This window comes from Dipodomys ordii, unplaced genomic scaffold (assembly GCF_000151885.1).
Source record: "Dipodomys ordii isolate 6190 unplaced genomic scaffold, Dord_2.0 Scaffold1, whole genome shotgun sequence".
NCBI classification, from domain to species: domain Eukaryota; kingdom Metazoa; phylum Chordata; class Mammalia; order Rodentia; family Heteromyidae; genus Dipodomys; species Dipodomys ordii.
This window is the reverse complement of record NW_012267217.1, coordinates 61,143,873-61,171,844: the sequence shown is the minus strand read 5'-3', so window position 1 is coordinate 61,171,844 and position 27,972 is coordinate 61,143,873. Positions and strand designations below refer to the sequence as shown.

The following is a 27,972-nucleotide window of genomic DNA, read 5'->3' as shown; positions in this document are numbered from 1 at the left end:
CAGTCTCAGGTCACAGAATTAAGGGATAATTATTAAAAGATTTGCTCTTCCATCAAGAGAGCACAGTAAGTTAATCAGGGCCCGGAGCACGGTGCTGTGCACTTGACTGTGGCCTAGAATATTGAGGAAAAAAGTCGTGAGCGGGTGAGGCCGGCGCTGCCTCTGGTGGCTCTAAGGTTGGCAGCAGGAGAGTCCGTGCAGAGCAGAGCAGCGTGGACATGTTTGCAGAGACCGGATGGGATGAGCAAGATGCTTCCACATAGTGGGGCTACGACGGAAGAGGATCGCTGTCCTGAGCCCCTCCATTTCCTTCTTTCCTGAAGCCGGTAACAGCCAGCAGTATATGGGCATAAACCACCTCCGGCGTCAGACCTGTGGCTCCTGTCTTTGCGGGGAGGCCCCGTACTGCGAGGGGCCGCCCTCATCTGGGATTCTCTGCAGCACGTGGCGGGCTTTAGTAAGACTTGTTTCAATGCTCAGGACAGACAGAGGTGCAACCCACAGACTAACTTCCCTCCGTTGCTAGAAGCAGCTCTGAGAGCTGGGGGGCTCTGGAGAAAGTGAACCCCTTTCCTCCCTCAGCCCGAGCTCGAGTCTCGCTTTTCCTTTTTTTTTTCCTTTTTGCTTCACAGTTGCCTTTTATTTAACATTTAGAAGGACGAATAGTGAGCCTAGTATGTCCAGCCTCACTTTGAACAAATTTGAGATAACACGCAGAGGCACAGCACCCCAGGGCACGGGGAATTCTAAACTGGGAATGGCGCTCATGTATAGTGAGAAATAGCAATGTTTAGCCCGGCACCAGTGGCTCATGCCTGTAATCCTAGCTACAATACTCAGGAGCTGAGATCTGAGGATGGTGGTTCGAAGCCAGCCCAGGCAGGAAAGTCTGTGAGACTGTTACCTCCAATTAACCACCACAAAAAAAGAGCTGTGGCTCAAAGGAGTAGAGTACTAGCCTGGAGTGAAAAAAGCCCATGCACCGCGCCCAGGCCCTGAGTTCAAGGCCCATGACTGACCACCACCACCACCACCACCACCAAAAGCATTAACAATGTCTTTTTATGTGACCATCACCTGATGAGATGGTAGGAGTTGACATGCAAGCCAGCTAGATTGATGTGATTCCTTCTCTCTTTTGTATCCAGGTTCTTATGGTTATTTTAAGGCAATGCACTTATGAGAACAATATGTATGTGTGCATCACAATAAGGCATTTAATAAAGCCAGGGAAACAGGGTGTTTGAAAAGTTTAGAGAAGATGACCACAATGTCATTCTGGAACTTGTTTTCTGGATAGCAGGGTGCTCTGCATTTCTTTTTCTCTTAGTCTTTTGCTGCTGTTAATTTGTGTTTCAGAAAATATTTTTATTATCTTTAAGTAGTTGTACAAAGGAGCCGTTCACCGAAGCAGCTTATGAACGAGGTGCATCTTGATCATTGTCACCCGTCCAACATTCTCCCCCATGCCTCCCAGCCCACTTTCCCTTACTTATCTTGATTTTAGTTTAGGCATTGAATTTGTTTCTGCCATTTAACAAAGCAGTTTGTGTGTACAGTGTATCTTGGTCTGTGTCATCCACTTCTGCCCCCTTCCTCCCACCCCTTCCCTTAGTTCTGAGCCCTGTGGTATATACAGTGAATTCCGGACTGCAGTCCTCCCTCTTCCCCCTTCATTCTCCTACCCCTTGCCCTTGGCCTTCCCCTTCCCCTTCCCTCTTGCAAGCACCCACTCCTGCTACTTATTTTGTTGGGCTTTGACTTTACTCTTTTTTTTTTTTTTTTAGAACTATACTATTTGTACTCTCCATAGAGTCTGTGACACTTCAGTTAATTCACTTGTAACCCCTTGCTTACCGCCCAGTGTGTTTACTTGTAGATTTATAACTTGTCACAGCCTGCTTGGAAGTAGTGATACCGTAGCTTCATAAATAATCTAAATTAAACATTTATTTTTTTAACATTTTATTTTATTACAGAGATGCTGTGCGGAGGGGTTACAGTTACACGGGTCAGGCCATGAGTTCTTTCCTATCTAGCATCATTGCCCTTCCTTTTTGTTCTCCCACTATCCCTTCCCTACCTACCTACTAAACATTTATTTGTACAATATTTAAAATATATGTAAGACTATGGAAATGAATATAGGGTTCCATTATACACGAGTCTTAGTGCCTTTTGTTGTACATTTTCTTTCTACTTTTCCTGCAGGGAGGCTGAGTGTAGTTGCAAGGCCTCACCTTTCTGGATAGGTGCCTTCCACATCAGCCATGCCCCCAGCCCTTTAGTATGTTTTGATATATTTTTCGCCAGGGCTGGCCACAGACAATGATTGTACCTTCAGCTTCCTGCCTAGCTGGTATGAGAGGTACCTGGTATGACTGATTGCTTGAAATGGAGTCTTGCTAACTTTTTTGCCCAGGCTGTCCTGAACTGTGATCTTTCTGATCTCCGCCTCCAAAGTAGCATTGATTATAAGCATGGGCCACCATGCCTGGTGTTCTTTATACTTTTTTTTTCTTCTGTCAGTCGTGGGGACTGAACTCTGGGCCTGGGCGCTGTCCCTCAGCTCTTCAGCTCAAGGCTGACACTCTACCACTTGAGCCATAGCTCCACTTCCAGCCTTTTCTGCTTATGTGGTGCTGAGGAATTGAACCCAGGGCCTCATGCATGCAGGACCTGCACTCTACCACTAAGCCACCTTCCTAGCCCTCTTTATTCATTTTTAATAAAGAAATAAACTCTATATTTGCAGCCAGAAGCTCCCTTTCTGCCCATCTCTGCTTCCTTCTTCCACCTGCTGAGATTGGTTTGTTTCTTTCCATGCATCTCTACATAATTTTACTGTTTATATATTTATACATAAAAGAGCTTCATGCTGCTCTGTATGTTTTAATATTTATATAAATACAAATAATGTTGAGAGAAAAGCAAGTGGAAGAATATTTTATATATTATGGCAGGTAATCATTTTCAGGTTTTATGCATTATAAATTTTATCTTGAAGCCTGCGTCTGGTCTACCATCTTTGTTTGTGGTGCCTATTTATAAATAATTTACAATTTTATTTATACAATTTAGGTTTATATAGAGGAAAATTAATTTATTTTTATGATTCATTTTGTGTCTCATTTGAAAATTTTCATGCTGTGAGGCTGGTAAAACAGCCAACTTCTTGTGTTTTCTACTTGGAGTCTTAAAGTTTTTTTGGCATCTTAGCTTTTTAAAATTTTTATTTATTTATTTATCTTATCTTGGTCCTAGTGCTTGAACTGAGGGCCAGGCCACTGTCCCTGAGCTTTTTCTGCTTCTGGATTTTTGGTGGTTGATTGGAGATAAGAGTCTCATGGACTTTCCTGCCCAGGCTGGCTTTGACCTGCAATCCACAAGTCTCAGTCTCCTGAGTAGCTAGGACTACAGGCCTGAGTCATCCGCATCCAGCCTCAATGCTACCATTTTTAAGCCATCTAGATTTACCTTTATGTATAATCAGAAATAGAGATCAGAATATACTCTACCCCCCCCCCCCGTAATGGAATTTATTTCAATTGCTCTTCAATCAATCATTTTCTCTTGTTCATTTTTTTCCCCACTGACTCCTGGGCATTCAAAGTCTTTTGTCAGCCAGCTGCTGGTTTCTCATACCTGTAATCCTAGCTACTCAGGAGGCTGAGATCTGAGGATTATGGTTTGAAACCAGCCCAGACAGGAAAATCCATAAGACTCTTATCTCCAACTACCAGAAAAGCAGGAAGTGGAGGTGTGACTCAAAAACGCTCAGGGAGAGCAGCTAGGCCTGAGTTGAAGGCCCAGAACCAGCACACATAAAAAAGAGCCCATGTCTTAAAATATCCATGCATATTTATAAAAATATCTGTGGATATGGGTGTATAATAGTGAGACTCATGGACTTGATCTTACTCTTGAACAGCACCAAGGACTAAATGTCTTGGCACATTCATGAGTTTTGGTAGTATTTTCCTTTGAAATAAAAAGTTATATTCTTATGAGAAAAAATGCTTACTTACTAAAATATTCACGAAATAAATACCAAGATATTTATTTCTTCATTCCAGCTAGAAGCTATATTAATTCCTTGGTATTCTATGTTTATGCTAAATAGATATAAGCATATGTGCTATACATATCTATATTGACTGCTATGCATGAATGACCCTTCAATGATAAATAAGACAACTCAGTGATGTTGTAATCAATATTCGGCTCAATGTTTAGCTATGATTAGCCCAGTTTTGTTAGTTAACTGAAATTATCCATTTTACTTGGTGGATAAAATCGATACCATAAAGTCCAATTGGTGTTCAGGTGAATTGCTCATTAATGAACCCAACACGGAGTGTGCGCTGGCGTTGCCTGCCCACCTGCGAGGGTGCTGGGGGCCGCTGTGTAGACTGCCAGCAGAATAGGGGACATTCCAGAGTACTCAGGAGAAGCTTTGGGTGACAGGGGGAAGAGCGGGGTTTAGAAACAGAGATTGATTTCCAAGGTGGCCCCTAGGGATGGAATTGAGAGATAGGAACAAGTGAAGGACCACAGGCCGTGTCTGGGGTGACGGGTGCTCCTTGCTCGTGACCTTGGTGGTTTCCCACGTACATCTTGAAGACCTGACATCTGGATGGAGAGTTGTGTTTGCTTTACTCCTTTGTACTACACTCACTTTTTCTTTTTAGTCAGACTGAAATGCTACCTAGAGCTGGGTAGAGGGTCGGTTGGTGAAGCCATACTTACTGTTGCGATTGTTTTCGTTTTCTTTCAGGGTTTGTGAATGATTCCGTGACGAAGTCTATCGTTGCTTTGCGCTTGACTCTGGTGGTGAAGGCCAGCACGTGTGCGCCAGGGGACAGCCGCCCGAATGACGTAGAGTGCTCGGGAAAGGGAAAATGCACCACAAAGCCATCGGAGGTGAGGGGTCAACCGGGGAGCATGTGGACATATATTTGCATACATAAACACATGTGTATGTCGGTGCATACATCAAACGAGGACAATAGAGACCTAGTAGTATATTTACTGAAGAAGCCCTCCAAATTTCTGGCTTCAATTATGGATTAGTATGCAAAAATCTCCCTGTGATTTGTAACACGTTTGTGCACTGATACCTCCTCTAGCTTTGGAATGACGGAAAGACTCTATCTGGTAATAGAATCAAGAGAAATGGAAGAAAAAAAAAAGGTAAGTGCAGTCATTTGCTTACCAGTGTTTGGAACTGCTGTCTGCCAGTGTGGTCATTTCCTCCTGGACTTCACATTTCTCGAGCAATGACAATAGAACTGCAGATGGAGAAGAGCAGGAGAAGGCGTGAGGCAGAGGCAGGGGTGAGAGGCGGGCCTTGGGGGAGCCAGCATGATGACGCATCGCTGTCCACCTCCCCCAGGTCCGGGCGCCATCTCCCGTACAGCTCTGCCCCAGGGTGTTGTCTCCACCAGGCCACTCTCGCTGTCTTCTGGGGCCTGTCGGGAGAGAGAGGGGTGGTCTCTCTGTGGGACTGCCATCTTTGCCTATCTGCTTAGGTTTTTTTCTCTCTGACTTTCTCTGAGCACTGTAGAATCCCTGGGCTCTCCCACATTTGTTTTTTTAATAGCTGCAGTCACACGGAGCACAGGCCTGAGGGCAACTTCCTCTTCTTGTCTTCCGCTTAGGGACCAGAGTTAGCCATCAGTGACTGGGACCATCGTACCAGCAGTCAGAGCTTATTAAGACAGTTTCTCCGGAGGGCTCTGGGCTCCACCTGGAGAGCAGAGGTGAGGGAACTAGTCCTCTCTATCCTCAGGGACAGGATTCCACTCACCACTTCTGGGTTCTGTTCTCTGGCATCTTTCGCTTTCTTTTCCTTTCCCCAGTCTACACATTTTTCCACTGGAGTTAATGTCCAGGGAAGGTAGACCCCTCAGCCCCTCCCCCCCAAAGTGTGATCTGTTCTAGGATGACTTTAAGGGCAGCAGGGTCCGTATTCTTGGATAACCTGGTGGCTGTTTTAATCACAGTGTGAACTTTGATGAGTGAGGAGAGGGGCTGTCTGATGAAGGAGTGAAGTTTTGGGGGAAATTTTCAAATACTTCTCCATCATCTTAGAAAACCAGGAGTTTCCAATATTAAGTATGATCTGGCAGTTGCTTTAAAAACACATTTTTTTTCCTGTGTGATTTTCACTGGAAAAGACAGAAAATTGAAGGGACGGGGGAGAATGATGAGGGGGATGGCACTGGTGAAGACGTATTGTATTCATAAACGGATTCGTCGAACGGGAACTCCTTCATTCAGCTACTTGGAGACAATAAAAATATAGTTTAGAAAAGACAGAATGTGGTTGGGAACTCAGCAGAGGGAGTAGTGGAAAGGATCATTTTTGCCAAAGCTTTGAAAATGGACCCAAAGGTAAACCAAGGGCAGGGTCGTAGCCCTGCTTGTGAGAGGGAGGAGGAGGAGGATGGAGAGGAAGCTGGGGCGTGAGCCTGCACAAGGTGGCTTTCACAAAGGCCTTCTGTCGCTGCCCGCTGGGTCCAGTCCACCCTCTTGTCTGAGGGAAGCCTCATTTATGAATGCATTTGGTGGGAAAGAAAAGCAAAAGATCCTGAGTGTTCTTCTATGACAGTCCAAGCTGGGGTGGGGTGGGTCATGTACCTGGGAAAACAATGAAAAAGCAGTGAAGAACCCATTTAATAAAGAGAGTGAGGGACTGTGAGTGAGCGCCAGGCCTCCCCGCAGGCCGTGCGGATGCCTGTGAACTGAGAAAGACAACATCAGCCAAAGAGAAATGTCTCATAGGAGCGGGGAGCAGGGGTCGCTTCTGGACCTGGTGACTGACAACGTGGTTGGATTCACTGCAAGCTCTGCTGGGGTTCTGGGGAGCGTCTCATCGACAAGGCAGTTGTCACGTGATCGTAGCACACAGGTGCTGTGGGCATGTGCCCAGCACACAGGACTCCTCCATGACAACGCTGCAGCCAGGGGCCTCAGTCTGGAGCTTAAGACCAGCTCTCTGGAAAGGCAGCGGACACGTTTAGTACCTGGCGGGGCAGTCGGCAACCCTTGGGAAGCATGAGGAAAAGTGATTCAAAAGTCTTGGTGAGGGATTGAAGCCAATTTTGGCAGACTCACCTCAGAGGGAGCGGATCTTGATTGGGGGTACCAGCGTCTCTGAAGGGCATCCAGCATCCTTCTTTCTTCCCTGTCACCTCCTGGAAGCACCTCATTTACCTCTAAGAGAGTCTCTGCGGCCGTTGATTCTGCATCAGGTCACAGTGGCCAGTAACTACATCAGCTATTATCATTATTCCTGGTGACTCTTAAGCAAATGATCAGCCTGGCATTACCATGTCCAAGATCCACCACTTTGGGTCATGTTATCTTGGAACAAAATGACTCATGCAAATCAAACCACCTCTGCAGGGTGGACTGGTGGCTCATCTGTTTCTGTGTCTGCTCGAGTCTCGTGGGTTTTTGTGGTGCTGTGGTAGTTACAGTGACTTAGCAGTATTTTCCAGCAATAAAGATCATGGTCATCATGTTTCTTCCTTGTCACTGTCTCCTAAAATAAGGAGTTATTTGGTCCAGCCTTCTACACCAGGTGAGAATCTACTCTACAGAGCAATACAAATCGAACTGCATGTGGCGATTTAATTTTATTGTTTCTGATCATTTTTATATTCTCTTATTAGATCATCCATCAGGATAAAAAGCAATTCTGTTATTTCTACACCACTCTCATTGGGTAATGGACCTCATTTCTCCCCTGTCAGCTGTACTTTGGCGAGGGGATATTTCTCAGTTCTGGGTTGATAAGTGGTGATGATAGAGCTTAAGCTGGCTGTTCTGAGATCTGCACTGGTCCAAGAAGGGCTTTTCAAGTGTTTACTGTGACGCCGGCAAAACCTTCCTTCCTGTTTTCTGAAGGCTGCTTTTGTTACAAGAGTTGATTCTGATCTGTCCTTCTCTTGACAAAAATAAGTTGGCCGTTGGTCCACTATTTATGTCTTTGAACTCTGTCCCTAGGTTGGTTAGCCTACTTGCTTCTGACCCCCAGATCATCTGTTATACAGGTCTGTTTGCTGGCTTGGATGTTCAGTCTTTTGAGATCCAAATTAGATGCCATGAAACTAGTCTGTCCAGATCCAGTCATTCTTATTAGGCAGGATTGTACAAAGGAATAAAACCAATAAGATGGGCTAGGAAGGTGGCTCAGTGGTAAAGTGCTTGCCTTCCATGCATGAGGCCCTGGGTTCAATTCCTCAGCACCATATAAGCAGAAAAAGCCGGAAGTGGCACTGTGGCTCAAGTGGTAGAGCACTAGCCTTGAGCTGAAGAGCTGAAGGACGGTGCCTAGGCCCAGAATTCAGTCCCCATGACAGTCAAAACAAAACAAAAAACAAAAAACCCCAATAAGACTCCATGTATCTTGATGTATCAGATTCTGATGGTGCAGGCCCACAGACTGGAGAGTCAGGAAAGAATTGTCTAAATACTGCTGCTCCCACCAGGAGGAGCTGAGGTTAAGGGGTCTGAATTCCATCGATGGGCTGAATTCCTTCTTGCTTGGGCCGTTTGGTCTTCTATTTTATTCAGATATTCAACTTAATTGGATGAGGCCGGCCTCACCCTTCATCCTCTAATCATCCTTCACATGATGAAGAACAGACTACTTTATTAGAGGTCTACGGATGTAACAAATCTCACCACAAAAATATCCTGGCAGAACATCCAGAATAATGTGGGATCAAATATTTGGGCCTAGTAGCCCAGCCCAGTTGCTATATGAAATAAACTGATTACAAGGTTTTCTGTGTTCTCCTAATTCTCTCTTGCCTTCTTTCTGCCCATTTCATTCCTCTGTCCACAAGGCTGAGGGCATTTGTGAACATCTTGTTTACTATGGATAAATAGCCTGAAACGCATCCTCCAACCTCCTCTGCACTTCGACTCTGATGCTTTTGGTAGGACAGCTGCGTGATCCTGATGTGCAAGGAGATCGTAGACAATAGTCCTGGAGTCAGAGGTCCTGGGATCATGCTGCTCAGGGTCCCATCCTGGCTTATTTTCTTTTTTTGTTGTCAGTTGTGGGGCTTGAACTCTGAGCCTGGGCGCTGTCCTCAGCTCTTCAGCTCAAGGCTAGTGCTGTACCACTTGAACCAGAGCACCACTTCTGGCTTTTTTCTGCTTATGTGGTGCTGAGGAATTGAACCCAGGGCCTCATGCATGCAAGGCAAGCACTCTACCACTGAGCCACCTTCCCAGCCCCTGGCTTATTTCCTAAAGCAACAATGCACCATGTGTTTTTACTCACACATTGCATTGTCAGCCATTTCAAGACAACTCAGAATGAGTAATAAAAGATCAATGCTGAGAAGTGATCGATCAATAAGCATCCTGCCGTTTTCCTGTTTGCTGGCCCTGGTCTGTATCGATGAGAAATGGGATTATACTGTCCTTGTCAGAAGGTCCCTAGAGGTCTCCTTAGCTCTTGCCTGAGCATCCATCATCTTTAGGCTGCTGGTATGGGGCAGGACACTAGCTAGTGCTAACCACTGAAAGTCACTTTCCGTGTCTGTAGTGTATTCCTCTGCCTGCCTTCATAGCAGGGGCCTGGACCTAGGGATGTGCTGCTACAGAATTCTTAGCTCATGGCGCCTCCCTATAACCCTCCTGTGGTCCCAGGCTTGGGTGCTCGGGAGTCTGCTCTTCCAGCCTGCATCAGTGCTCTTCCTGTCGGCTCTGACTTAGTAACGCTTTATTGACCAGAACTAGTGGCTTTATCCACAGCTGACAATACTTGCTTTCTTCTGTACCCCACATGGCTGGGCACCCCACATGGCACACGACACTGTCCTGTGGACCCATCTGCCATAGGTCAACTCTCCTGGACTATTTCTTGTTCCATGGCGAAAGCTGTGCTCCTTGTGAGGGCTCCCAGTTCATCCTTGTGCCTTTGGTTTGTTCATTTCGGGGCATTGGTGGCGCAGTGAGGGAGTGCACAAGCAGGTGCTCAAGTTGCCAAGGCCTCCCTCGCCATATCCAGGCATTTCCCCGTCTTCACTCACGTCTCAGTGATTTCACCTGCCCGACTGCCTCACTGCTCCCATGCTGCCCCCCGACCCTCGTCCCCTGCTCTCCCACCTCCCCAACAGGTCAAAACCTTCCTGCTTCTAGAAGCGGACCTAATCGTCAGTGCAAAGTAGTACCCTCCTGTCAGGTCTGCTAGTGTCTTCTTGCTCTTTGGAGACGTAAGATTTTTTGATTTCCACTTATGTTTCTTTGTGTCCATTGTTATTGGCATTCACTTCATTGCCGAGCTTTTGAGCACTTGCTGTGGCCCTAGTAGCTCCCTACAATCTGAGGAGAACAATTTTTTTTTTTTTGTCAAGACAGGGCCAGCCTGGAGGGATTTGGAAGGCCTCGCTGATTAGAGCACAGTGTGATGTGTACTTGGACAGGTGCACAGGCATGCTCCGAGAGCCCAGAAAGATGACTGCATCAGGTGCGCGATCACAGAAAGCGTCTCCAGGGAGCGTGGGGTGACGGGCTTCTTGCATTAGAGTCTTGGGGTGGCCTATTCTGTATTCATCTAGCATGCACCTTTCCATGCAGGGAGGGGGGCACTAAAACCTCGATGAAAATAAATAGAAGACCAAAAACATGGTAAGAAGCTAGTTCCCCGAGCTTTGAGTTAGAAGTACACTTTGGGTTCTAAATTTGGTAAGTATAGGAACATGAGAAGTAAAAGGTGAATTAAGTTTTTATAAAGTAATGAATCATAAAATATTCTCTGATCTAAGACTGTCTCAGAGATAGTGGGACCCAGAGCATTGTAGTAACCCCTCAGGAACATTTTAGGCAACTCCATCAATCTTTTCCCCTACTTTAAAAAAAGAAACAGGTCAGAATGCTTTGAGCCCACAGAATCTTTGATGTTATTCTCTTGCTGCTTTGAAACTACTGGCGAATCTCTGTAGGAAGGTTGTGGAAGGTAGGATGAAGAATAAGATGGCAGGGACAGATGCATAGTCAAGTCACACACTCCTTGGAGAGCTGCACAGCATTAGTGCAAAGGCAAAGGCCCTCAAGAGGCCTGAAAAGGGAGGCACTGGGTTCTGGAAGGATTGGAAGAGAAAGGCTAGGAAAGGAGATGAGGGAGCCCACGAAGAATCAATACATTCACTGAATCATTCAGCATCCAAACAGCAATGGGAGCAGAACACGGGGTAGTTCATGCCAATAATCCCAGCTACTCTGGAGGTGGAGATAGCAAGATCCCAGTCAGAGACTGCCCTGGGCAAGAGCAGGAGACTTTATCTGATAAATTGAAGGAAAAGGACTGAGCAGGTGTGTGGGGGTAAGGTGTAGTGTTGGCCTAACAAGCATGAGGCCTTGAGTTTAATTCCTAGTACCATTGAACAGACAGCCACCAGCACCCACAGAACCCAGTTTCCCTCAAGATACAACACAGTGGCAGTGAGTGCCAACAGCATACTGTGGCAGTGGCCCTGGGGTAGTCGATCTGCGTGCGGCAGGGTCAGGGCTCCATGCCTGTGCTGATCCTCAGGTGAGTTTTCTCCAGAAAGCAGGGAATAAGACCCAAGCAGAGAGGTTACCAACCAAGTGGAATAGCGGATGGTTTTAGCTTGCTGAAGTGACGTTCCAGAGACAAGAAACTGTCATATTCTAAGACAGCGTCCTTCTAACTAAAGAGACAAAAATGCCTTTTTCTTGACTGACTAACTAGCTTGATGACCACGTTTATCAAACACTTCTGAGCCTGAGAATAGACACTTCAAACTTAAGACTACAACGAAGCTGCTTGAGATATGTTTCTTTGCTAATGGGAAGGCGATTTTGCTCAGATTTGATTTGCAGAAGCTGCCCTGTGGACCTCAGAGAGCAAGTAGTTCTACAAATCTTAAAAATACAGGTATTAGAAACAATTAACCTCCGAGATTGTAAATGCGAGGGGAGTCCCGCTGCTGCGTTTTTAATGGATACAGGAACGTGTGTGAATTATCTTGATACCACGGTAATTAAAAAGCCATCTCTTCTTTTTTAGGCTAGGAAACAGAAGGATGATCATGTCGTTGTCTGCACAAAATTATGGCAGCATGTTTGAATCATTTATTGTAAATTATTTAAGGAGATGGTTCTAAAATTACATCCCGAAGGACCCCCGTCTCCCCACGCTTTTATCTGGCCTCGGCACTTTGTAGGAGGGTGAAATCTCTCCCCCCAGGCTAAGCCTTCGAAGAACCATTGTGGAATGCTGTTGATATTCCTGTCATAGCAGGCAAGGATTATATCATGGGTGACAGTTCCAGGGTCATAGAATATAGAGTGGAAGGTGGCTTTCCAGGCCTCTCCACTCATTTTATTTTAAACACCAGGAAAGATTTAAGTCACGTGTTCAAGGCCTACGAGTTTGTTTATGAGCGCGAAGTGGGTATTTCTGGGGTTTTCCCCGGAGGCACTCCTTGCGGGGCTCCCCTGCCTCCACCCCCTACCTATGAGTCCTTTCTGAGGATGCGCAAGATTGGAGCAGGCCCCGCACCGTGCTGTGACCTCCAGGAAAGCTTTGTTTACTGTGAGCAAGCCCGGGTATTAGTACAAATGTAGGTTTTGTTTGGTTTTGCCTCACAGCATCTTGGTTCAGTATTTCTTTAGCTTTCCTGCATACATGGATCACAGGGTAGAAACTGTAGAGTGTGACCCAGCAGGGTGGGCTGGGTGGAGTCTGTGGTGCACTGCACCTGCTGTCCGAGGGACCTCAGCCAGGGCGCCGAGCGATTGAGAGGCTCTGTTCGCATGACCTCTCCTAAGATTGATGAAGACCCAGCAGCCCTCTTCCATGACTTTCTTTGACATATATTCTAGTAGGGACAAAATGTTGAAATTCACTTTCTCTAGAGCAGAATGTGAGGAAGTGGTGTAAATTTGAAGAAAAGGAAAAAAATCCCTTCAAGTATGGCTGTAGCTTTGCAGATGTGGCCTGGGAACTCTCTCTCTCTTGCTCTCTCCTCTCTCTCCTCTCTCTTTCCTGCTCTCTCTTTCTCTCTGTATGTGTGTGTATATGTATGTTTAGTCCCTGACTTTAGAAAACAGATGCCCATTTCAGAATTTCATTGGAGACAGGTCACTGTAATTGTTAGATTTCAATTCATGACTTTTCAAATCTGGGAATAAGGCACTGACCTGACTTTTATGCCCAAGAATAGAAAAGTATCACTGTGAAGCCCCGGGGGAAGGGTAGGGCTTGCTCTCCTTGTTTTCCACTCATAAAATACTTTTTCTTGTCTAGATTTCAGTGCCCGGGTCAGTAGGCTGCCAAGGCCGTGGGAGTGAAGTGGCTGAGTGGCTGTGGCATCCACAGGGGGCTGTGCGCTCCTCCTCTGGGGACCCCAAAGCTGCCAGCAGTATTTTCCCTACCCAGACATTGTCCTTGTCATTGCAGGCGATCAATTTATCTTTGTGCAGCTTCCTTCCCTTAGCCACTGTGTTGTGAGCATTAAGAATGCCCTGGGCCAGAGCCACATCCTAACCAAGCATGAGCAACAACTGGCCTGGTCCCTGTTTGTCAGCTGCTTCACGTCAGAACAGCGCTATTAGAAGGCCTTGAACTTGACCCTTCTCTGATGTCTACGAACGTCACCACCTCTTCAGCCTCTAGTTGCCTATCTAGTCAGTTTGATACTTCCTCTGGATTTGGAGAGGAGAAGCCGCTCTGTCCTTTCCCTTCCATGGTCTTCTGCCCTCTGTGGCCAGCTTTAAACCAGAATCCCTAAGTCTGACGCGATTAGACCTTTTCCTTTGAGATGATAATTGCTCCACTCCTTCTGTGATCTCGTCTTAGATTCTAAACATCTTCCAAGTTGTGAGCTGTTAGGCGACTTGCGAGTCACACATGCTTTCATGAGACATTCTTATGGGCTCACCATGGGATGTGAAGCCTGTTCAACTGAAGTGTCATTAGCGTGGTGATGCTTACCTTGCAAGCTCAGCACTTGGAGACAAAGGTGGGAGGATCTTGAAATCAAGGCCAGCCTGAGCTACACAGGAAGTTTATTGCCAACCTGGTACACCTAATGAGACCCTCACAAAACAAAACAAGGGAAACAAATATCACTATGCAGCACATGACTTCAGTTGAGTGAAGACTCCCTTGAAGATAGACCAGCTGGAGGCCTTCTTTTAGCTTTATTTCCCAAGGTATGACTTCTGAAGACCTGTTGTTTTCACATGCTTTGAATGCAAGATTCCTTTATCATGGTAAGTGAACATTGGAGAATTAAAAATTCTTCACTCATTTAATAACCTTATCACATGTTAGGGTAAATAACACCTTGTAAGTGACAAATAGCTACATTCTTCAAAACAAAAAAAATCAGTGCAAAGAGTGGCATTATTTTTTAATTTTATATTTTTAAATTTTATAAATCTCTTTAATGTCTGGCTTTAAAGGAGACAGCTGGAGCTTTACATTTGCTTTTCTACCCAATCTGTTGCAATGTGTTGTTTGTGTCGAGGTCTAAAAAGAAAATTCAGTCTCACAGAGACAGTTAATTGGAAACAAGAAAGATGTTTTGATAGTCTTCAGATCATTGTGGATCATCTTGATGATACACCCCCAAACCAGACATGTGGTGGGTTCTTAAAGGTTGGTGGACTGTGGTACTTCTGAAGCCTTATCCATTACTTTTGCACAGTGTTTATGTGATAGTCTCTTTAGTGGTCTGGTCTTTCTTGTGCTGGGGATCTTTTTTCCCCACGCATGAGTTCTGCAGCATCTTGCCTCAGTCATATGGAAAACACTGGATCACCGGGTTCTAAGGAGTTTCCAGCTGTTGACTCATTTCATGATGGGATATAAAAACATCACTTCTGTGATTGCATTCCCCGGCAATCTCATCAGAAGAGTCTTTGTATATTGGGAATCTGTCAAGTTTGTGATGGAAGGTAAAAGTTTCCCACAAGCTCATCTATCTTTGACAGCTCAGATTTGATCAGTAACAGTTGGCTATGTCCCTCAAAGGGACAGGCTATCTTTGTTCATTTGAGAGAAATAGTTGCCAAACACCCAGGCTTGGGGAAGTGGAAACTGGTTTTTCAGTCATTGGCTTCAGGAAAAATGGTAGTGTATGGAAGGCAGCAGTCGAAGAGTGTTTGCTGGACTCTGGTGGTGGCGAAATGGGTCTCAGTTTTGTTGGTAGTGTTAAAGAGTTGCACCCAGGCACCGACAGCTCCCAACAGTGCATCACTATGACTCCTTCACCAAGGGCATGGGAAGTAGGGCTGATGTTTCCTTCTGGAAGTGCAGAGGACCAGGATCCAAAGACAACGCCTTCGAAGCAGCAGGTCCATGCTTGTAAAGGGACTGGTGAGTTTTCTCACTCGCATAAGTTTTCTTTTTTTCCTTGAGGCTACTGGGTTTTGGACTCAGGGCCTTGAGCTTGCTAGGCAGATGCTCTACTGTGAAGCCCTGTCTCCAGCCCTTCCCGCTGCATGTGCGTCTTCAGCGCCACTGTCCAGGTTGGTAGAGGCACATATTTAATGTTTGAAAGTAGCTTTGAGCTGGGAGCTGCTTCCCACAGATCCAGGGCCTCTCGGAGCTCTGGAGGCCACAGTTTGAGAATGTCTGCCTTGGTGTAGGCCTTCTCTTTAGCCCTCTCCTCTTAACCTATGCTTTTGCCGTTCCCCTCTTCCTTCTAAACTTTCTGCACCTTTAGTTTACCTTTCTAAGCACTCCGACGTTAGTTTTGGATCTTTCAGCGTGTCCTCTTTTTGACCTTGAAAGCCACATTGTCCCTTTTGTCCCTTTTTTTTGTGGTGAGTTGTTGACTTCTTGCTTAAGCATGGCCCCGAGTCAATGCGCCAAAAGTACATTCAATACTCTCCCCATCTTCCTATTGTGGCTCTGCCCCCCCCCACTCCTGCTGGCCCTGGAGCAGCACCTCTGTCTCCCGTGTGGCACCCATGGCAGAGCCCTTCATTCACCATCCAACAGCAGCCAGCAAAGAGTCACACCAGCAACAACCCAATGCTCAATGAAAGCCCTGTTAAAGAGAGAACACAAAATCTAGCCAGCTAAAACCATGGAAATCAGCTGGGCGCCAGTGACTCAGGCCTGTAATCCTAGCTACTCAGGGAGGCTGAGATCTGAGGATTGCGGTTCAGAGCCAGCTAGGCTAGAAAAGTCCCCATGAACCTCTTACCTGCAGTTAACCACTTAAAATCCAGAAGTAGAGCTGTGACCCAAAGTGATAGAGCACTAGCCTTGAGCAAAAGAACTCAAGGACCGCGCTCAGGTCCTGGTTTGAGTCCCATGACTGACCCTCCCTAAATAATGGAAATCTTCTGAAGTGTTTAAAATCAACTTTCACGTTAAGTATTGTTGGCTGCTTTCTAGACAGTCTAAAGGAGCAGGGAAGTTGAACAACTGCCTTTTAGAAACTAGATTTCACTTGAGTCTTGGGCTCCAGCCAGGACCGGGGAGCCCTTGAAGGCCAGCTCCCAGAATTCCCTGTGTGCTGTAGGAGTGGACCAGGAGGAGCCGGGCACCCTGGCTGCTGCCTTTTGGCCGTTCGGCTTTGAGGGGCGGAACAAAGTGGGATGGCACCCTGACTGGAAACTGGGGCAATGAAGGTGGTTTTGTTTTGTTTTCTTCTAGAGCAGAGGCTGCTTCATGCCAAGATAGGTTGGGGGAAAAAACAAAACCAAGCGCCACAAATTCAAATGTGGCATCTGGGGAGATGGAGCTGGGGTGGGCGGGGCAGGTGGAATGGAAGGGATGGATGAAGGCCGTGGGAAGAGAAGAATCAAGAGAGGCAACGAGCCAGGTGCCGGTGGCCCAGGCCTGTCATTCCAGCTCCTCAGGAGGCTGAGATCTGAGCATGGCAGTTTGAAGCCAGCCCGGGTTAACCATGAGTACACCACAAGTAGAGCTGTGGCCCAAAGTGAGAGAGCACTAGCCTTGAGTGACAGGGCCCAGGCCATGAGTTCAAGCCCCACGACTAATAAAAAAAGAGAATCAAGGAGGGTGGGAAACGGTCTCTGAGGAAATATTTTAAGTTCTTTGAAGTTGAGGTGAAATTCTGTAACATCAAATGGACTCTTTTAAGGCAAACAATTCAGTGGCATTAAATACATTCACAGTGGGTTCAACCACTGTCTCCCCCCTCCCCCCGGCCCTGTCTAATTTGGAAGCATTTTACCACTTTAGCACAAAGCCCCACATCCATCAAGCGGGGACTCTCGTTCTTCTCTTCCTCCTTGGAGCGCACCTGTCTTCACACTGTCTCCACAGTTACCTGTGGAATGTTGCCGTAAATGCAGCCATATTCCAAAGACCTTTTTGAGGTTGGCCTTTTCCCACTCTCCATATTTCTCTGTCCATCCAGCTTGCAGTGTAGCTCAGTACTGAATTCACTAATGGATGGACGGATGTGAAGACAGAGGGGCCTTTATTCAGAATGCTTGGAGCCTGAACTATCTTGGAGTGTTTTGGATTTCAGAATATTTGCCTTAAAGAAGTAACTTGGGGATGAGACCCAAGTCTAAGCAGGAAATTCATTCATGTTTCATTTCCATCTTATACACGTGGACTGAAGGCTATTTCCTGCACTGTTTTAAGTGATTTTGTGTGTTTTCACCACTGACCTGTTGCGTGGAGTCAGGTGCTAAATTTTCTAAGCATAACATCATGTTGGTGCACAAACTGTTCTGGAATTTGATGCCAGGCCTGGGCTTAGCCTGTAATCCTCGCTATTTGGGCAGCAGATACTAGGAAATAGCCTGGGCATAAAAGTGCACGAGATTCCATCTCAGTCCGTGGCCGGGTGCATTGGAGCACACCTGTCATCCCAGCCCCACGGTGAAGCACCAGGAGGAAGAGCACAGCCCAGGGTGGTCTTAGCATAAAGGGAGAGGCACCTCAAAAAGGCAAAGGGGGGTCAGAGGAGTGACTCAACTAGTGGGGTGCCCGTGCTGCCCACACCCCTCAGAAAAGTCTTGGGACTTTCGGTATTTTGGCACAACTAAGGCTGTTCAACCTGTACCACAGTTCACCTGTCCACTCCGCACGATGGCCACTTGTGTTGCTCCACCTTCGGCCGCAGCAAATGAGGCATTGGCTTGAGTCCCTGTTTTCAGCTCTTCGGGGTCACACCCATGGAGTCAGATGACTGGGTCACATAGGTAATTCTGTTTGACTTTTTGATGAGCTTCTGGACTGCTTTTCACAGTCACCAAATCACTGTACACTTCTACTAGTAAAGTGGTAATTTTCCCATATACTCACCAATGATAATAAAGTAATAATTATAATAATTATTATTTTGATTCTTGATACCTGAGCATGTACCAGGTAGTAAGTGTATCTCACTGTGCTGGATTTGCTTGTTTGCTTTTTGTTTTTGTTTTGATGCCAGTCCTGGGACTTGAATTCAGGACCTGGGCACTGTCCTTGATCAAGGCTAGTACTCTACCATGTGAGCTACAGCTTCACTTCTGGCTTTTTGGTGGCTAACTGGAGGTAGGAGTCTCATGAACTTCCCTGTCTGGGCTGTCTTTGAGCCATGACCTTCAATAGGTAGGATTATAAGCGCGAGCTACCAGCACACACTTTCACTGTGGTTTTTGAGTCATACTTCCTTAATGATTAATAATGTTGATCAAAATATTCAAAAAGTATCATGTACTTCATGTCTTTGGAAGAAACATTTTGAAATTCCCCATCTAAACTAGGTTTTATCATGCCCCTTTGGTGCATGAAGTAGCTGAGGGTTTCAGGCATGGAGAAAGGGCACACACCACTTGGTTGGGTTGCCTGGGAGCAGCAGTCCTGGGCTCTGGAACTTTCCTTTTGGTGGGTAGCAGGTTCACCCTCTGCTGGAGCTACCTGTAATATCAGTGGAGTCTAGGGCAGAACTGGGTTTCTGCTCAGTCAAGCTTCAGATTATCCTTTGCCTGAAAGTCTTTTGGAAGCTTGGTTTGTTTCTAGGGAATGTGAAATTAGGAAAACACAAGGGAGATGGTACCAAAATATTGCCTGGACCCCAAACTGGCCAGGAACCTGTCACCCCTATGGGGTAAGGATAGGATAAACATCACCCCTATCCTCTGTCAGACTGTCCTAAACCATCATGTGAATTTTCTCCATTGAGTTGTCTTTTCTTTGCATCTCAAAAATAATCCCAAGAAATCTGGCTTAAATCTGCATGTCTGAGATTCACTGGTGACACAGGATCATGGTGTAATCAACTCCCTGCCTTGTAGCGGGCGTCTAGGGGCTAAGGTCAGCATTTGATCCAGCCACAGGCCCAAGCCCTTTCCAAGTTCACAGCAGAGGAGAGTTTCTAGTTAAATCATGATTTTTGTGGTTGAACAGGATACGTCCAAATCAATATGAGATAGAGAAGCTGACTCCAAGCAGGGAGCAGAAGGCTCTCCCTGGAATAAAGAGAGGCTGTCCAGTAACGGATCAACTGAGCTGGGTTACCACAGGTCCAGGGGCCCTGGCCAGAAACACAATCATCTCTCTCTACAACCATAGCTGCTTTCCCTGCACTTTCTGGGCAGAAGATTTGAGCTGCATCTCAAACCACAGCCTGAGCTGGTTATGTGATATTTGCAGTGGGTTATAGCATTCAGAGCTTGAATGTCGAAAGAGGGGTTATATCAGGGCAACTTCCAGAGGAATCAGAAGAGGACCCAGCAAATATGGAATGGTCCAGAATGGTCCAGAATTCAGAGGTCATTAATTCTATAGGACATTACACCTGTCATTTATACTGTTTTTGTTTTCCTTTTTAGTCACAAGTTTTAAGAAATAAAAAGACTGAAGCAATTAAACAGAGTAAATCCCTGTAGACACTTACATGCTACAATTCATATTTTCTGTAAGTAATTATACATGTGTATTTAGGTGTGTACCTATAGGAAAAACTCAAAAAGTTTTGTATTTTGACTCTCCATTCAACCTCCATATTGTAGTTCCATGAGCACTCTCCCTTCTCAGTATGTTTTTGTTTCTTTCCTCTGGACGTTTTTTTAATTTTAGTATTACATTTTACATTTGTCTTTTTTTCTATTTATTTTTTGTAAGTGGCAGAGAGCAGCAGATGTGAGTAGCGCACAAAGGTCACATAACTTAGGCCAAGTGAGCACAGGCGCACGGAGCAATAATGTGCAGGGGGACAAAAGGAGCAAAGGGGGTCTTGAAAGCAGCAACAGAAGTGACGTTGACCGGAACTAGTCTTCTCAGGAACCGAACCCATGGTCAGCTTGGCTCTGTGGGAAGCTGAGGCCTGGCCGCTCCCACAGTCACTCAGAATTGATTGCTGGGGAAATCTGGTTACTTTGCTCCGAACTTGAACTATTTCCATTGATCCTGTCTTCACTCAAAGCTTACTCCTCTGCTGTTTGCAGGATTTCTGCACACATGGGTTGATTTTTAAAATTAAAAACAAACAAAAGATACATTGTGGGTCCCTAAAATCAGAAACAGAGCTAAATTTGACTTTTGCCTGAGGGCTTCCCTGCCCCGCCCCCCAAGTTGCTAAAATAAGTGAAAATCTGAGAAGTATGTATTTCCCTATTTAGATGAATAGAACATTATTTGTCCATTTCTTACCATTTGGCAGTTTAGCGAAGATGCCCCGTCACACTTAGATTGGCTTAAATTTCAAGGGTGCTGATGAGCCATCATTTCTGTGTCCTGGCAGGACGGGTCTTGTCCACACAGGGCCCTGTGACAGGGACATCATCCTTGCTCACGTTAGAGGCTAGGACACTGGGACTCCAGTGTGTGACTCGATTTCAGCTAGGCTTGTATAATGTTAATATGTTAATTCTCGCCTGAGGGTCCTAACTTCCAGCAGTGTTTGGATCAGGGAGAAGTGAACACTTTATCTTTATTGCCTATTTAGAGCCAGAATTCAAGGAGACAGCAGCCTCAAGCCTGGGCGATGTCCCAGTGGGCTTTTGTATCTGCATAGACTCTTAGGCTCTGTGCCTCAGTAGAGGCAGGCCAGCTTGAGACAAGGGGCCAGGGTTCAAGGCCTGACTCCCAACACTTTTGGGAATTACATCACTTGGTTGCTTAGAGCCCTCATACTCAAAGCCAGTGAGGAAATGATGAAAATGTCTCAGACACTTGGCTGTGACATATAGAAGGTCCAGACTGGCACAAATTTGTATAAAAAAAAACCCCAACAAAGAACCCCTTTATGGTCAAGCTGAAATGAGATCTCCTGGGTAGAAGCCTTTTTGCATAGGGCTTTGTGGACACAAGGTGCTATGGATGATATGCTGACCACTGAAAGTGTCATCTGTTGCCTCTGCCCACGGTCATGTCATGGTCAGAGTCCTGCAGTCCTGGCTGTTTTTGCCCTCCTGACCTTGGTACCCTGGGGGTCACACTGCTACCACTCATCCTTTTTATGTTTTTTTTTTGTTTTGGTGCCAGCCTTAGGACTTGAACTCAGGACCTGGGCACTGTCACTGAGCTGCTTTGTCTCAAGGTTAATGCTCTACTACTTGAGCCACAGTGCTGCCACCAGCCTTTTCTGAGAAGTTTATTTTCTGAGTAGTTTATTTTCTGAGTAGTTTATAAGAGTCTCATGGACTTTCCTGCCCAGGCTGGCTTCAAACTGTACTACTCAGATCTCAGCCTCCTGAGTAGCTATGATTATAGGTGTGAGCCACCAGTGCCCAGCTCCACTCATTCTTTTTTTAGCTACCTTGGTGTTCCTGCCCAACACAATTGACTTATTTGGTTTTGGTGGAACTCATCTTGGGCTGGACTATTTAATTTCCTTCCTGAAGTTCTAATTCTTCTTCTTCTTCTTCTTTTTTTTTTTTTTGGGTCCGGTCGTGGGGCCTGAACTCTGGGCCTGGGCGCTGTCCTTCGGTTTTTCGCTCAAGGCTAGTGCTCTACCACTTGAGCCACAGCACCACTTCCGGCTTTTTTCTTTTTGCTTATGTGGTGCTGAGGAATCGAACCCAGGGCCTCATGCATGCAGGGCAAGTGCTCTACCACTGAGCTACTTTCCCAGCCCCAGTTCTAATTCTTTTTAAATGTATTTTCAAGTTATCTTTAGTTGCACAAAGTGACTTCAACTCAGCAGACTAGTGCATAAGTACAATGCCTCTTGATCAATGTCTCCCCTTTCTGTAATTCTAATTTTAAAGACTAATGATTGGAAGAAAAAGTTGATGTGTGAGTTTCTGAACCCATGTCACCAGCCTATGTGCATTGGCTGTCTTTGTGTTTTGTTTCTTGATCACAGGAATGTGCAATTAGCTGCCTTACATCTTACCATGCACTGCTTAGCTAAAGCTAAATATATTTTAGTTTTATAGTTAGGAAATTTAAAAATGATTGACAGATATTAATTTTAGCTAGAAATACTCTCGATCTTGTAACTAATTGTACTCCAAGAAGAAATTAGATAAGGACCTTTTAATATAAAAAATTATTTTGAAGTCCAAGTTCTAGAAGTAAATTTTAAAAAAATGCTTAAAAACAAAACATGGCCAGGCACTGGGGGCTCACGCCTGTCATCCTAGCTACTCAGGGAGGCTGAGATCTGAGGATCATGGTTCAAAGTCAGCCTGGGCAGGAAAATCTGTGAGACTCTTAATCTCCAATTAACCACCTGAAAACTGGTGGCACTGTGTGACACAGTAGCTCAAAGTGGTAGAGCGCTAGTCTTGAGCAAAAAGCCTAGGGATAGTACCCAGGCCCCAGGGTAAGCCCCATGACATGACAGGGGTAGGCACCTGTGTTGTTGGTCAGAAGGCCCTGGGTTGAGAGGGCTCTTCTATTTAGGTCCATTCCTTCCTACCCAGTTTCCTTGGGACACCTGCCTGGTGGGGTGCTTTGATCCCTAGCTTTTTAGCTTTATTCCTGTGCAATCAAGGCATGTTTTTTTTTTGCAATGAAATGCAAATGTCCCTCAAACGGTAACACACTGGGGGTTACCTATCATTAAAAACAGGATAATTCTGCTTTACCAGGGCTGGCTTCAGTGGGAGAGTGCAGTGGACCACTCCAGGGCAGGTGCAACTTGAAAGGCTTGCGTGTGAGAAGGAAGGCCTGGCAGGTTTGGGGAGACGAGATTTGACAGACTTGTCTGGAAATCCAAGCCGTGTGCTTGGTTCTGATTTCTTCCTGTTTAAGAATGGGGCAGCCAGTGGTGTTTGAACCCTTCTTCAGAGGCAGATGTTCCGGGAGATAAACCGAAGGCTTTTCTTTTCAGTCAGACAAGCCCCTGTGGATGACAGGAATGGTCGAGCTTCATTCCACAGCAGAGACCCAGTCACGCAGGCTGCTGTGGGCCAGCTCGCAGGATTGCTTTGCTTTCCAAGGTGAGCCTCTACAGATTGTGATTAGAAGGAGGAATTAGAGATTGGCCTCGTCACTGATGACTGAAGTAAATGGTGGCTGCACTACAAGATGCACTGACAGTGTCCGGGGCTGGCACGCGAAGGAGGAAGTGAGCTCAAAGGTGTCTCCCATCCCCTAAATGACTCTGGCCCATCCCGTCTTCCAAACCACACAGCCTTGGAACAGGGCCATTTTCATTACTCTCAGCATTACTTGGAGATACAAAGGCTTTAGGGAATGACGCATGGATTGCCTTTTCTCCAAATAAAGAACCTAAATTTGAGCTGGGCTCAGTGGCTCATATCTATAATCCTATCGACTCAGGAGACTAAGAATTGTAGGCTTGTGGTTTGTGGCCAGCTCTGCAAAAATGTCATGAGACCCCATCTAAACCAATAAAATGCTGGGTGTGGTGACATGCACTCACCATTCCAGCTACGTGGGAAGGCTGAGATTCAGAGGATTGTGCTTTGAGGACAGCTCAACAGAAATGTTCACGGGACCCCATCTGAATGAATAAAGGCTTCCAGCTAAGTGGAAAGTATAAATAGGAGGATGTGAGTAGAGGCTGGCCAGGACAAAAAAATCAAGATGCCTGTAAAAAATAAAGCAGAAAGGATTGGGGGCATGGCTTAAGTGGTATGGCACCTGCTTAACAAGAACAGGCACGGAATTTAAATCCCCATACTATCAACAAACCAACTAGAAAACCCAACTAACCCACCCACCCAAACCAAATGAAAAAGATCCACCTTAAATCTACTATTGTAGACTGAGGGTCATAAATATCAAAAGAAACTATAAGCTCATACTAGTTAGGAGACAACACACTAAGACATTTTTGAAAGGAACATATGAACAATGTGTATGTTTTTTATAAATCCAGGGTCTGTAGGAAGATTGTCCTTCTCACCTAGAATTGGAAGATTAGATTATCATAATGAAGAAAGTACAACATGCCAACATTATAGATTGATAGTTGGAAAGCTAGCGAGTTCCATTTGTTTATGAACTTTTGTTTTCCTACTCCCGAGTTAGATATTTGATGAGTTTTTTTCTGGAAATTATTAAAATAATTATTTTCTGATTATTCTGGAGAAACATATATTAGACATAACCCATATTTTGCTTAATATTAAAATGATAAAAGTCACAAGTAGTTGACGAGATAAGATTTAATTAAAACAAATGATAGGATCTTCCATCTTTGCTGGCCCAGTTTCAATTTGTGTTGATACAGATGTAAGAAATGTGCGATTAGATCAAGGACTCTATAGAAATGAAATCTCTTATACTAACATGAAAAGATGTTTTTAAATATAGGAGGATTGTGGTCCAATTCCATAGGAGTTTTATAAACCTCTTAGGATTTAGGCCTTCATGACAATATTCTAAGTTGAAGTAGATATTCTCTGGTAGATTGGTGGAATGAAACACTGACATTCACCCTCCAAAAGGACGACTAAATCCACCCCTTAAATCAGCTCCATGCTATGTTTCATTGTTTTATTTGTTCACAGTCTCTCTCTTTGTATTTGACTTGAGGTGATCCGCAAGAAAGTACAAAAACTAGCCGGGTGCCGGTGGCTCACGCCTGTAATCCTAGCTACTCAGGAGGCTGAGATCTGAGGATCACGATTCAAAGCCAGCCCAGGCAGGAAAGACCGTGAGACTTCTATCTCCAATAAATCACTAGAAAACCAAAAGTGGCGCTGTAGCTTAAGTGGTAGAGTGCTCGCCTTGAGCTGAAGAGCTGAGGAACAGCGCCCAAGCCCAGAGTTCAAGCCCCACGACCGACAAAAAGAAAAAAAAAAGAAAGTACAAAAACTCTTAACATTACCTATCAGGAAGAAAACAGATGTGAAGACGGAGGCAGAGAAGCGTTTAGGTCTGGGTTACACTTACACGCCAGCTAAAGATGGAAATGGGGGCTAGGCCCATGGTAGCTCAGACCCTGATGCTGAGGAGTTGAGGCGATGGAGGGATGCAGGGATGGAGGAAGGTGGACCACGGGCCACAGAGCTGCTCTGTCATCCCGCAGAGGTCACATGACATGGCAGAGCACGGTCTGCGAATCTCCCTGTTTCAGAGTCTTGAGGTTTAGTTGGTTGGCAAAGCACTTGATCTCTGTGACTCATCCCCAAAAGGACAGAAGGTGTCACTCTGAATTGAACTCCTGACCTGGCTCGTGTGCTGGTACAGCTCTTGCTTTGTATCTTTGTCTGTCTGGGTACTCAATCCTTCCCCATCTCCAAGATTTGTAAAGGGCCAGGGCATTCTTAGTAGAACTAAGAGATGGAATATTGGTGACTTTACCATAGCCTAATTTCTAATCTCTGCGTATATCCTAGCTCCCAGATCCAGCTTGTGATTTGATTTGTTGCATTTATTTCCTGACTCAGACAGGACCTGGGCAGAGGAACCAGTCAACCACCCACTGACCTGTGTCACTCATATAATAATTATGTTAGTCAGCCAGGCGCTGGTGGCTCACGCCTGTAATCCTAGCTATTCAGGAGGCTGAGATCTGAGGATTGCGGTTCAAAGCCAGCCGGGGCAGGAGAGACCGTAAGACTCCTATCTCCAATAAACCACCAGAAAGCCGGAAGTGGCGCTGTAGGTCAAATGGTAGAGTGCTCGCCTTGAGCTGAAGAGCTGAGGGACAGCGCCCAGGCCCCACGACCGACCAAAAAAAAAAATTATGTTAGTGAGAGGCTGCACCAAATTCTTCTATTATTGAATAAGAGTTCCTGAATATACATGGTGTCATTCAAAAAGATAGCTATTTTTAATTCAAATATCAGATTTCCTATTCCAATGCTCAGTTAGGGGCATTTATCTGTTCGCAGCACTGTGTGACCATCACCGCCATCCATTTCAGAGTACTTTTATCACCAAGGAGCCCCACTGCATTATCAAGGGCCTTCCAACTCTCTCACCTGTCTTCTCTGCTCCTCACCCCCAAACCTGAGGCAGTCACTTACATATTTCCTATCTTATGTGTTTCCTTTTTTTTTTTTTAATGACAACACTTTGGCTTGAACTCAGGCCCTTGCTTATGGCTGTTTTTCTCAGACTTTTCTGGTTGGACTTCATACTGAGATCCTCCACTTTCCAGCCTCCTGAGTAGCTAGGATGACTGGCTTGAGCCCCTGATGCTTGACTGTTCTTCTACCCATGAACTTTTTCTCCTTCCTATTGATATATCTTGTGACCCACATCTTCCCCACTCCAACCACCTGAACTGCTGATAGCCACCATTCAGCGTTGCCCATACACAAGAGCAATGGCTTTAGATACCGCAGGTTGGTGAAATCCCATACTTGTCTTTTGGTGTCAAACTCATTTCTCCAAACATACTGGTCTCCAGGTTCATACAAGTTGTTGAAAATGTCAGGATTCCTCCTTTTAATGGCCAAGTAACATTCTATTACCTCTGTCGATCATAGTGTCTTTATCCATTCATGTCACTGGCCTGTAGATTACTTCCAAGGGGAGACTGATACCTCTTCAACATGCTGAATTCATTTCCTTCCGTTCTGTATGCAGTAGTGGAGTTGGGGGCTCATGTAAAAGTTTTATTTTTAAAATAATATGAGAAACTTTCACGTTGTTTTCCACAGTGCCTATATAATTCAACACATTTTAAAAATGGAAGATTGATAATAACATATTTGGGTTGTGGCATATCTCCCTTTATTTTTTCCTGTTATTGAAGTAAGGCCCAACAGGAAACAAAACAATATAAATTATTTGTCTGAGGCCCAAAAGAGAGAAGAATCAGGACTATATAGCAAGCAACATTGTGTTTTCTTTTTTAGTTTTATTTATTTTTTGTTTCTGTGGTACCAAGGAATCAAACCTAGGGCCTCATGCATGGTAGGCAAGCACTCTACCACTAAGCCATTTGTTGTTGTTGGTTGTGGGACTTGAACTCAGGGCCTGGGCACTGTCCCCGAGCCTCTTTGTGCTTGAGGTGAGTACTGTACCATTTGAGCCACAGTGCCACTGCATGTTTTCTTCTACTCTTTCTACATTGTCACATTCTAATGGAGGGGCAGGCCTGCAGTCACACTAGCTGGGTTCAGATTCGCAGCTGTTCAGTTTTGGAGCCAGTGGGCCTGGCAGTGCCTCTTAGTGCCTCGTCTCTTCCAACATAAAGCCGGAGGAGCGGCGGGCGTTCTGAATGCAACCACATTTGCAGAGCCCTTGGAATAACGCCCAGCTCTGAGTGAATGCTCAGTAAGTATTCAGATGCAGATGATGCTGAGGATGACAAGGAGGTCTGCTTTCTCTCCTCAGGCCGTAGATTTGTGGGTCTGACCTGTCTGGGTCCACAGTGCCAGGTCTCCACACAGCTGTTCTCTTGGACCAGGAAGCACCGCCCAGTTGTGCAGGGCTGATGACAGTGAACCGCGGGAGGATGAAGGAGACCGGGAGGACAGGGGCAGTTTCACTCATTTCCTCCAGTCCGTGAAAAAGACATTTCTGGTGTTCCCGCCACCCAGGTGTGCTCCTCCCTCACGGGTGAAGCCCTTCGAATTCACACTCAGTGCTCACGTGTGCTTCATTCCCAGAGTGGGAATCCT

At 45.6% G+C, this 27,972-nt stretch overlaps 1 protein-coding gene across 1 annotated transcript in view; it reads left to right on the top strand.

Annotated features, from left to right (window-relative positions):
- The window catches only part of Dner (delta/notch-like EGF repeat containing), a 160,983-nt gene that overhangs the window by 26,752 nt on the left and 106,259 nt on the right, over positions 1–27,972 (top strand). Inside the window, exon 4 of the mRNA XM_013020452.1 lies at positions 4,778–4,923. Within this exon, the coding sequence (XP_012875906.1) occupies positions 4,778–4,923 (146 nt within the window). The remainder of the gene's footprint in view (positions 1–4,777; positions 4,924–27,972) is intronic.